At 41.1% G+C, this 12,453-nt stretch overlaps 1 protein-coding gene across 1 annotated transcript in view; it reads right to left on the bottom strand.

Moving 5' to 3' along the window:
* ATP12A (ATPase H+/K+ transporting non-gastric alpha2 subunit) overlaps positions 1–12,453 on the bottom strand; it is a 30,455-nt gene that overhangs the window by 2,399 nt on the left and 15,603 nt on the right. Inside the window, 12 exon segments of the mRNA XM_079136860.1 lie at positions 181–326; positions 518–641; positions 1,947–2,101; positions 2,189–2,357; positions 3,147–3,297; positions 5,066–5,202; positions 5,895–6,070; positions 8,204–8,267; positions 8,270–8,318; positions 8,320–8,342; positions 8,345–8,398; positions 12,243–12,377. Of these exon segments, the coding sequence (XP_078992986.1) occupies positions 181–326; positions 518–641; positions 1,947–2,101; positions 2,189–2,357; positions 3,147–3,297; positions 5,066–5,202; positions 5,895–6,070; positions 8,204–8,267; positions 8,270–8,318; positions 8,320–8,342; positions 8,345–8,398; positions 12,243–12,377 (1,383 nt within the window).

The following is a 12,453-nucleotide window of genomic DNA, read 5'->3' as shown; positions in this document are numbered from 1 at the left end:
GGCCAAGTCCCAGCAACGGCTAAACCAGTGTCACTGAGGAACCACAAACCCTATTAACTAAGCAGCTTCTAGAGTTTGTTTCAAGACTGTTTGGAAAAATAGAGGTTCTATGTTGGTCCAGGCAGGGCTGTGGAAGGAGGGAAGAACCAAGCGACGATGATGGCAGGGATCTCAACTTACCCATTCCTGACCATAGCTGTCTTCTAAGTCATTCACATCATCCTTTTCCCATTCTACCCGTAGGTTAATGAGAGAGGTAGGCCAAAAGCCCTCCTGTGCATAGACGGTGAAAGACACAAGGAAAGCCCCCAGGGCTTGCATGAGGCCTGAAAGAGTAAGAGATAGAGACATAGGATGACCTCAGAGAATTACCTTGTTTGTCCTGAGACTCCTCTCAGCCCCTCTTGCCACCCTGACCTCACCCCCAAAAGGAAAACACATTCTGCCTATGCCTAGGACTCAAATGAATTATCTGGGGAGGACCCTGTGTGGCAAGGAGGAAATACCCTCATCATACCAATGTGCAGGTAAGAGTAGATGGCAAGTTGCTTGTTTACCAATCTGTCTTTCTTCTTGTGGCGAGGCTTCCTGTTCATAATGTCACTTTCAGCTTTCTCATATGCCAAGGCAATGGAGGGGATCTAAAGGGGAAGAGGGCCCAGGAAGCTTAATACTGAAATACTCTGTATATCCATAAAGTGATGGTAATAGCCATGGCCTAGCAAAGGTGGGCCATGTGTGGGTGGGGGATTGCAAAATAGTGGTGGTGGAGGTATGGAATTGGTCCATTCAGGGTGCAGGCAACGGGGGCAACACTGTATGGAATTTAAAAATCATCCTGCTTTTCATCATTACCTAATGTGCTGGCAGTTCTAAACAATGATCATTTTAAATCACAAAATATTTTTCCTCTCCAGGGACCATTTTTGGTACCACTTCTCCCTTTGGTGTGTAGCTGGATCCTGAAGCACTGTACTAGAACATTGGTCCTCTCACAGGTTCTACTGCAAGTGGGCCAGTTAAAAGACAGATTCCTAGGCACCACCTCCAGACTTCCTGATTCAGGAAGTCAAGTCTGGGGTCAGAGAATTTGCATTTCTAACAAGTTTCACACTTGGAGAACCACTGCAGGGGAGAAAAGTGATCAAACTTAAAAGGCTTGGAAAATGATCATCTACTCTGGGGATCTTGACTCCCCTCAAAGGTAAAGACAGCTCTAGTTTCTCTGAGACACAGGGATTATACCTGAGTACTATATAAAATGAGATGGGGAAGGAGGCAATTTACAGGGTTATATTTGTGCTGAGAATTCAGCTTTTTCTGTTGTTGTTTCTTCTTGTCCAGAGTAAACCAGAGTCTCATGGGGAACTTTCACAAAGTTTTGTTTAAATGGTTACATACTAGAAAATGGGAAGAATTAGGTTGCAGTATTGTCAGACAAGTCCTCATAACTGCTCCTTTGTACTGTGTGTATAGATAAGGGGCTTCCAGATCAGATTCTTTAACAAACACAGGAACTATTTATTTGGGTGGTTATTTTTCCTTGCCCAAACAATAGAAAGGCACATGGGTTGGAGCTGATCAATGGCATATTTTTTTGGAGGGTCAAGACTCATGTTTTTTTTGAGGAGGGGTGCTCTACCACTAAGCTACATCCTAACTCAAAGACTCTTTGCCTTGAAAAGTTCTACATGGAGTGAAGTGGTATTTATTTATTTTTGGCTAGAGTTGAACACAGAGCATCATGTATGCTAGGCAACCACTCTACTACTGAGTTACATCCCCAGCCAGAGTGAAGTGGTTTTAATTTCCAAACACTTGACAGATGTCCTAAGTCTCTTGTTTTGGAGTGTAGTTGTCTATCTCATGGCTCTTGAAAGAAATAACCCTGAACTTTATATCCCCTGGGGCAGTTATCAGATGCTATTCCCTTTAGAACTACTTACAATGTCTGTGCCCAGGTCGATGAACAGGATGGTAATGGTGCCAATGGGAAGAGGGAGCCCAACAATGATGTAGATCAAAAAGGGGCAAAGTTCAGCAATGTTCTTGGTCAGGGTATATGCAATGGTCTTCTTTAGGTTGTCAAAGATCAGGCGACCTAGACAAAGATATATCCTTATAGGACTTGCTTCTAGTCTGCCAGGCAACTCCAGTCCTTGGGAAGATACCCTGAGACCCCACTCACCTTCCTCCACCCCTGTGACTATAGATGCAAAGTTGTCATCCAGCAAGACCATGTCGGCTGCATTTTTGGCAGCATCAGAACCTGCTATCCCCATGGCAATCCCAATGTCTGCCTTCTTTAGAGCCGGAGAATCATTTACTCCATCTCCCGTTACAGCAACAACTGCATCCTATGGGTACCCAGTGAAACAATGAGACAGAGAGTGGGTCTATGGGGCCACAAGATGAACAAGAAAAACAGCCTGCCTTTCAACTTGTGACTGTAAGGACTACTAGAGCTCAAAGGAAGGGCCCATTGGGAAGAAAAATAAAGATGGGAAATTTCAGAAACAAGACAAAGGAGCTTCAAACAAGGTGTGTTTAAATGAAAACAAACAAACAAAAAACAATGTGTGTGACAAGTAAACAGAGGTGTCTTGCATAGTTGGCCCACCATACTGGTGGGTTCCACATCTACAGATTCAACCCAGAATAGAAAACATCGGAAACAGAACATGAACAAAATTTTTTCTTGTCATGATTCCCTAAACACCATGATGTAAAGCTGTTTTCATAGCACTCACATTTTATTTAGGTATTTTAAGTCATCTAGAGATTTAAAGTATATGGGAAGTATGTAGATTTCAGGCAAATACTATGCCATTTTATATAAGGGACTTTGACCATCCCTAGAATTGTTATCTTAAGAAGGCCTGGGAAATACCCAGGGATAATAAGGTATGACTGTATCTTATGCTTTCACATATTTTGTTTTATATTTTTACACTTCTAAATTTTCTATATCCACACCTACTACAGTGCAAATGCTTGGCTGTCAGAAACCCCAGGTTCTCATGATACAATGCACAGAGATGGGGAGTGTGTGGCCACAAGAGAGTTTCAAAAGAGGACAGGGGGTCAGGCCACCTGACTTCTGTTCTGCATTTACCCATGGACAGAATGGGTTTTAATCCACCCACCTGCCTCTGACAGCCCTCCACAATGATCAGCTTCTGTTGAGGGGATGTTCGGGCAAAGACAATTTCTGGGTAGTTGGCTAAGAGCTCATCCAGCTGTTCTTGGCTCATGTCCTTCAGCTCCATGCCAGTCACCACAGCAGCTTTGGCATCTCTACAAGGGCCAGAAGAAAGTAAGTGAGGCCCAAAGCCAGATCTTAGGTTGCAACACTGTTGGGCAATAGTAAGCCTCTTTGATATCACATAGAATACAACATCCTTGACACTTGATGCTCCAGGGAGATCTCAGTGATAAGAGGTACTGAGGACACTTTGGTCTCCATTTCAAAATAGTAAACTGAGGCTAAGAAATAAGGCCATTTCCTGATATCCTATAATAATAGGAATAAAATAACAAGTAACCTTTTCTTTGCAGGAATGGGTGGGAAGTGGTGCTTCATGGGGCAATGTGTTACAAGGAAAAGAAAGGTAAAAAATCTGCCTGTTCAGGACTGGGTGTTTAGTTCAGTGGTAGAGTTCTTCCTTATAATGCACGAAGCTCTGGGTTTAATTCTAATACCATGATAAAAAATAAATAAATAAAATTAAAAATGGATGCTCAAATTCTCTTGTATCAACACATATAGATAACAATTCTTTGCTGTTGTTTCAGGTTTATAGTAGTCTACTGTGTGCAATGTGCTCTGTAGAAGGAAGTCTTTGAGCAAAATTATTGTCTGCTGACTATACATGTAAGGTTCTGTTGGGCATGGTGACACAAGCCTGTAACCCTAAGTAGGGATTACAATAGGGATTTAAAATTTCTTTATTTTGAAACCAAGTCTCATTAAGTTGCTGAGGCTGGCCTCCAACTTGTGATCCTCCTGCCTCAGCCTTCCGAGTCTCTGGGGTTATAGGCCTGTGTCTATGCATCTGACTTTAGGGATTCTTGATTGTAAAGATCTGACTGTGCCATTCTTCAGCTAGACTCTTCAGGAATTTTCTACCGTGCTCCTGGCAGACTCCAGAATTTCTAACTTGGATTGTCAGCAAGGTCAGTGTATGTGACCTGTGCTGTCAAACTTCACCTCCTCTTGGATTCTCCTCTCCAGCCTACCAAATGAAGAACCCACACCTCACTGACTGAAGGACTGCACAGATCTCCCTTGAAGGAACAGGCATCTCTCACCTCAGTTTCCCTTGGCTAAAAAAATCCACATTTTCAGCCTTCAAATCTGCCTTTTTCTTTATGTTTGTATAAATTTTGAGTTTTTCAAGTTTTTTTTTCCACTCTTGGTGCTAAATACTGGAATTCTAGCACTTTATTCAACCAGAGGTCTACCTAGCTGTTAGGTTAGGTAGACAGGGTAAGGTAGAAAGCAAAGGATGTTTTCTTGCCCGTTTAAAGCTGCTACACTGCATTATTATATCTTCATGAGGTCAGAGATAATGAAATGGATAAAATAAAACATTCACAAAGTATTCACTTCATTTTTCTGTTCAATGTGGCAATTTGTATAAAAATGTGTAATCCCATAATTTTATTTTTTTGAGATGGGGTCTTGCTATGTTGTCCAGACTGGTCTTGAACTCCTGGACTCAAGTACATGCTGATGTTTACACAATGATAAAACTGTACTTCTTAGAACTTATCCCTGTTGGTAAGCTACACATGACTATACTTCATTGAATTTTGAAATTTCAGACAAAGAGTACATAAAGGGTCATTCTCATGGTATTAATATAATGCCTGGCACACATAATACAGTGCCTGGCACAGACATACAATAAAAATTTGAGTGAATGAATATATGAATTATAGATCAAATCAGCCTAGCACTACCCTGAGAGAGTATTTGGCAAAAAGGTGATCTGCTCTGGAGCCAACAGACCCCATGGATAAGAACTTGAGTCTCTGCATCACTGGTTGGTTCTGTGCTTACCGTTTGTTAACTTGCTCCACAGCAATGTTAAGGCGTTTTGCAATATCTTCCACTGTTTCACTGTTAGCTGAAATAATCCCTACACTCTTGGCAATAGCTTTGGCTGTGATGGGATGATCTCCTGTAACCATAATAACCTAGAATACAGACAACAATGACTCGTGGATAATTTGGAACTTGGCCAGCAAAAGTAGGGACAATGGTTCAGTATCACCTACTCTGATAGGACCTGGTAGAGTACTGTTAGCAATAGCTATTGTTTTCCCTGTGGACAGTTCTGATCTAAGACACAACTTCTATGAAGGACACACGGATCCTATTGAGTCTACCTTTGCTCCTGGGCATCTTAAATTTCTTCCTTTGATATTGGAGGAAGCTCTTCTATTTCAATGTCACTTTATTTGTGAGGGGGCCTACAGATGTCTATTTGAGACAACCCTGAGCTGCTTCAGCAGTCATGATACTAATGTGGTAATAGAAGTCATATTTTGGCTTGAATATCATGACCATAAATAGATTATGGAGGCTTAACCTCAAGACTAGTAAAATCTTTTATGATCTATCATGGTCTAGGTCAAGACATGGCTAATTCATGGCCCTGGGAGATTATTCTCACTACAGTTTCTATTGTGGTCCATTCCACACAGACACAATAATTTTGCTTTTATAAGTCAGTTTCTGAAATCTGAACATACTGAAGATAGGGACTCAAAAAGGAGGAATTATGATATTTACTTTAAGAGACCTAAATAGTAACCATATCCTACAAAAAATATAAAGTGTCGCAGCATAAATGGAGGACTTTTTGAGTCAGGAAAATAACTCCCACCTTGATCCCTGCACTCCGGCATTTGGTAACTGCATCTGGCACAGTAGACCGAGGGGGATCTATCATCGACAAGAGCCCCACAAAACAGAGGTTGGAGGTAGGAAAGTTTATGGTGTCTACATCAAATGAGTAGGTCTCTGGAAACTTGTCTGCTGGCAGGTAGAGATGACAGAAACCTGGAATGGGCAAGAATTTGGAAGTCAATGAAACTAGATAAAGAATGACAAAAAGAAAGGGGGCCTGGGAGCATGTAATTCAGTGGTAGAGTGTGTGGGTTAAATTCTCAGCACCAAAAACAAACAAAAACAAAAAAGAGGAAATGGTAAAACACGTTGATACATTCTCAGTCCTTGACTACTCTACCAATACATTAGCATATACCAGAATTGTGTAATTCCTTCAATTCTGTAATACATGTTTTCTTTAGGAAAGACACAGTTCAACCAAAAATAATTTACTGTGTGCTCAAAATTGGTTCTATGCTATGTTCTAGAAATATAAATACCAAAACAAGAAAAATGGACAGCATTTTATTCTGGTGTCCCCATTTAGTGGGTCAACAGAGCACTAAAGAGATAAATCATCAAAATACATGGTATGGATTGCAGAATACAGCAATACTTCAGATATCTAGAGAGTCGGGAGAGACTTCCCAGGAGTCTGAAGGCTATTTTCCATAGAAAACCCAACATAGGATATTGCACAAAATGTGGAAGGAACTCGGGGTGTCTGGGGAGTGTTAAGAAGTGTAGTCCTTCATTAAGATAAGTACAAGAGGGCTGGAGTACAGCTCAGTGATAGAGTGCCTGCTTAGCATGTGCGAGGCTCTGGGTTCAATCCCAGCACCACCATTAAAAAAGAAGTACAAGAGAAGAGCCATTAGGAATTGGGCAGACCCATCCTTATCTCCCAGGCATCAGCCTGTCTCAAGTTGGGGTGGAAAGGCATTCCTGTGACTGGTGGGACCTCCCAGTTTGTGTGACCCTCTCATTAGTTTTTACATCAAATTAGTTTTCAGCATGGCCCGCTGCTTTACACACTTCAGTAAGCCAGACTTTGAGAGGTCAAACATGAGGATCTCGGCATGACTCCATCAGATAGGGACTAATCCTGAGTTGAAAAGATTACCTGGTGCTGTGGTTTATTTAGGGCATACTTAAATCACTAGCAGCTCATTTGTATATTTTATCTGCTTTACAAACCCAAATACCTTTTAGAAACACATTCCCTGGATTCCTTATCTATTGATAAGCAGTTTCCTGTGATTAATGAGCCTTATCCTTCAACTGTGAGCTTCTGTTTCCTTGAATTCATCATTATGTGGTTCTGAACAGGTGCCATTTGGTCACTCCATGATTCTGACAATGGACTACACTGTCCCCCATGAAATCCCTTCATTTACTACAGTGGCTCTATTTCTAAAGTTCCTTCCACCTTACATGCTCTTAGTTACTGGCATTACTTTTATTCCTACTCGTGAAATGGAAGGTTAAATTATTTTTTGTCAGTAGTCTCCTCTAATTTGTTGCTAAATCTTAACCACTCTGCCTCCACAAAGTCTCTGGAACCTGACCTCTCCTTTACATTCCCATAGCCTGGCATCAAATTCCCACCCCCTTTACCTGAATGAGCACAGCCACCTCCTGCTGAGATCTATGTCTTCTTGCTGCCACCAAATATTATCCATGAGGAGCACTGTAACTCTAACCAGCTTGCCCTGGCTACAAAACCTAGGGTGTTCTCTACCAACTTCAGGATGAAACCCCAATTCCTTGAAACATATTCAAGGACTCCATTGTCACGATCTCCGATCTATTTTCCAGCCCTACTTCCCACACCTGCACCATCTCATCTACGTTACAGCTCTGTAGGAACTGGATAGCTTCATCCTGCATGCATAAATCCCATCCCTTTCTACCTGTGCCTGGCCTTTGTTGTTCCCTCTATAGGGATACCCTTCCCCACCTCTCTGAATACCACTGTTCAAGGCCCAGTTTTAAAATATGACTCTTTCCATAAAGTCTTTGATTTTGCTTGTCTGGAAGTGACTCCATTCTCCTTGGTGTTATCATATAACATATTTCTTATATGTTACATCCATTTGTCATATATGTAAATCTTTTGGCAGTCTCTGGGGATCAAACATGAGAGACAATATGTGCTCTACCACTGACCTATAACCCCAACCTTTGTGTTCTTCTTTGTATGACCATATGACCCATGTGATGCCACGCTACTCTGTTAGCTCATAAGGCCTCTTCTTCCATACCTCCTGGGAGATGGACAGGGGTCCTGTGGCCTGCACTTACCCAATACACGCTCGCCTAGCCCACCCAGCTCCATGTAGGCAGTGTGGAAGGCCTGCAGCAGTGCTTTTGGTCCAGTGGCTGCTCCTGGCCATTGATCATGATAGTGCTGCACTTCTAAGATCCTCTCGGGGGCCCCCTTTCATCACCCATGAGGAAGCGCTGGTCATTGGGGTCCTCCGTCTTGTGTATGGAGAGCTGGGAGGGCATGAATTGATCATGTTAGATACAGAATCTTTACCATGGATCTTCTAATAAATAACAGGACAAGAAAGGGAAACACATTCCTTTCTTTCCGTGTGTCTTTAAAGTGTGAAGGAGGAAGAGGAACAATAACATCCCCGGGCATATCTACTCTTTTTATTTTTGTGGCCAGTTGACATGCAGAATCCTAGACTTGGTCCTGGCCTAGAGAGGCACACTGAGTTGGAATCCAAACTGAGTGGAGCTTGTCTTTCTGATGGACCCTGGCTGCATTAAAGAGGCCTTACATGTCCCTCCCTCTAGAACAAGCTCTCATGAGAGTCTGAAGTTCAGAGCATCTGTGTCTCACCACCTCTCCCAGCCTGTAGTGAGCAGATATCTTTCAGACCTGAATTCCTCTGAGAGCAGCAGGATTTATTTATTTATTTATTTATTTATTTATTTATTTATTTATTTATTTATTTATTTATTTATTTGTTACTGGGGATTGAACCCAAAGGTGCTTTACCACTGAGCTACATTCCCAGCCCCACCTTTTTTTGGTACCAGGGATTGAACCCAGAGGTACTTTACCATTAAGTTACATCCCCAGCCCTTTTTATTTTTTATTTTGAGACAGGGTCTCTTTTAAGTTACTTAGGACTTCTCTAAATTGCTGAGGCTGGCCTTGACCTTGTGATCCTCCTGCCTCAGTCTCCTGACTTGTGGTATTACAGTCTTGTGCCATTGCCCCCAGCTCATCTCCAGCTCTTTTTATGTTTTATTTTAAGACAAGGTCTCACTAAGTTGCCTTGCTAAATTGCTGAGGATGGCCTCAAACTTGCAATCCTCCTGCCTCATCCTCCTGAGTTGCTGGAATTATAGGTGTGCGCCACTGCAGCTGGCCTCAGGAAACCTCTGAACACCTCTCCTCTCCAGAAGCTTTTGAGATTTGCAGTCTTTGGTAGAAAATACAAAGAAAAGTGCTACCATTTTGAGTCCAAGTGTTGATTCCACATCAGTAGTCCTGGACTTGGGGATCTCAAAGATAAGTTCAATTGGAAAAGAAATGATAGAGGGCACATAGGCTTGCCCTTTAGAAATTATTACTTTTCCCTGTGGTCAAGTAAAAATGTTAAAACAATAGCAACAGCAACCAACTAACCAGCTAAAACTCAACCCAACCTAAACCAAACCAAACTAAAAATATCTCCCACCTAATATCACTATCATTTCCTAAAAGATAGGGCAGGGCGAGGGTATAGCTCAGTGGCAGAGCACCTGCTTAGCATTCATGAGGTACTGGGTTCAAACCCCAACACTGCGAATAGATCAAAAAAACTCCTAAGACCACAAGCACTATTTTTATCACCAGTTAAGAAGAAGGAAACTGAGGTGCACAGAGGTTCAATGACGTTCTCAAGTTCACATATGAGTAGGATTTAAATCCAGGCTAGGAGGTTCCAGAGTACCTGTCCTGAATCATAAAGGATGTAAAGGATAATCTTTTCAATTAAAGGTATTCATCTTTATATAAAACTATGATGTATTTTCCTAATTTTCCAATGTGCCATAAACTATTTTAAATATTCTCATGGAGCTGGGTGTAGTGTAATCCCAGCAACTTAGGAGGCTGAGGCAGGAGGATCACAAGTTCATGGTCAACCTCAGAAAAGCAACTTAGTGAGGTCCTTAGCAACTTAGTGAGAGATGCTAAGTCAAAACAAAACAAAAACTCTCATGGACCAGTCTGTTTGGATCATGGCTATTCTAAGACCAATAGGACATAAGACTCTCTACTTTCTTTGCTTGCATTGAATAATACATAGAGAACACCAAGGCCACAATATCTAAAGCTCTGTGTACAGTACAGTGTCACTCATGTGTAGAAATAAAAGGCCCTAATGGCATCCAGCATTGACCTGGGCTGATCTTTCAGTGGGAGCTCACATAGGCCTTCTTCCCCCTTTCTGGTCCCAACTTCACTTTCTACTCCAACTTGTTGTTCACGAGGCTCATGGAACCTGCTCTCATTTCTTATATGACAGGAAATGCCTTTGCTGTGGCAGATGGCACCTCAGCAACATTCTAAGTCTTGCTTCTGCTTAAAAGGTCACCTAGCCTTGACTTTACCAGGATGGACTACCTGGCCCTGCTTGAATCTTGACTCTGGCTCTCACTAGCTATGTCCCATCCTCTGTACTTAATTTTCTCACCCTCTATTTGCCTTGTAGAGTCATTGTGAAAATGAATGATTTAATACATGTGGAAATCAGCACAGAATAGTACTAGTAGTAGTACTGCTATTATTTTAGGATCATTACTCCTTCTATTTTCACTTAAGTTTCAAATAAGAGATCATTTTCTGACTTTAATATCTTATGTCATCCATTTTTGTTAGTTCACTATCCTCAAAGATGTTTGTGACACAGTTTTCATCAATCCTAAATTCATCCAAAGGTGGGTAGATAATCACCAGAAATTTCTATAAATGGTTTATCCTATTTATACATAGTTATGCACCACACAATGATGTTTCATTTGAGAGACTACATATATCATAATGGTCCCATAGATTATAATGGAGTTGAAAATTCTTACTGCCTAATATTTTTACTGTTCAGATCTGTTTAGATACACAAGTACTTACCATTGTCTTGTGGTTGTCTACAGTATTCAGTATGGTAACATGCTGTGCAGGTTTGTAGCCTAGGAGCAAAAGGCTCTACCATATAACCTAGGTGTGTAGTAGATTTGTATAGGTATACTCTATGATGATTGTATGATGATGAAATCACCTAAAAACACATTTCTCAGAAGATCATAGATATCCTTATCATTAAGTAATACATGACTACTGTGTGTGTAAAGCCCAAGTATTAATCCATCCATTTTAGGTTGGGATCCTCTCACGTGCAGCAGGAACTTGGGCTATAGAGGGTCATTTGAACAGGAGTATGGAGATGGCTGATTGTTGGCCATACCTGGAGTGATGTAGAACAATTAAACAAGGATGGCCAAGTTTTTCCTGAGCGGTGGGTAGAAAGAAAATCCCTAACAATGGCCTATGGAGTTGAACCAGAAAATAATATAACTAGTCATCTGAGGAGACTTGTTTTCCTTAGGGCAAGGCTTCCTCACATGGCCTGACTATAACTGTTTTGCCTTTGTGTAGTAGAAAATGCATGGACTTTGGAGTCAGACTTATCTTTAGGGGATTAGTTCCAGGATTCCAAAGGATACCAAAATCCACAAATGATCATAAGTCTTTCATATAAAATGATCTAGTATTTGTATAAAACTTATGCACATCTTCCCATTCTCTATAAATCAACTCTAGGTGACTTATACTACTTAATACAATATCAGTGTTAAGTAAATAGCTGTTAAAAACTATTGGTTTTGGAATAATGACAAGAAATAGTCTGCACAATTTTTTGTCCCCAAATATTTTTGATCCATGGCTCATTGAACTCATGGTTGTGAAACTTGAGGGTACAGAGGATCAACTGTAGTTGTTAAGCAATAAATGTTAGTTTTCCCTACTTTTCCCACCTCTCATTTATCCTTTGTGTGTATGTGTGAGAGATAGACACACACAGAATTTGTAATATAAATGGATCATTCACAGAAGCAGCAAGCCCTGATAAGGTCTTTGCCTTTCTCTTTTTTTCTATTTCAGGGACAGCAAGGAGGCTAACAAGGGAATATTTACTTGGGCTTACCAGATGTTGACCCTGAATCCCCAAATACTATTTTTAAAAGTATCTTTCAAAATATGGCTTAACCAATGGATATGTGCAAGTAGAAGTATTGTTGCAGTGACAACAAAGATTGCCAGTTGTGAGGAAAAACTCACCTGAAATTTGTTCGTAGAATTAAAAGGGATTTCAGCTACTTTGTGGTTTCTTTTTCTAATTTCCATTACATCACCCAAAATGACCTCTGAGAATTTCAAAAGAGCAGTTTCTGAGGCATCTCCAACCACGACTTTCTGTGAACCAGAAGAGATAAATATTTACAGCACATACTCTGGTTCTTGTGTGACTGTCTTTAATGAACCTACATGC

The sequence above is a fragment of the Sciurus vulgaris genome, assembly GCF_902686455.1.
Source record: "Sciurus vulgaris genome assembly, chromosome: 4".
NCBI classification, from domain to species: domain Eukaryota; kingdom Metazoa; phylum Chordata; class Mammalia; order Rodentia; family Sciuridae; genus Sciurus; species Sciurus vulgaris.
This window is presented reverse-complemented; position numbering and strand designations above follow the sequence as displayed.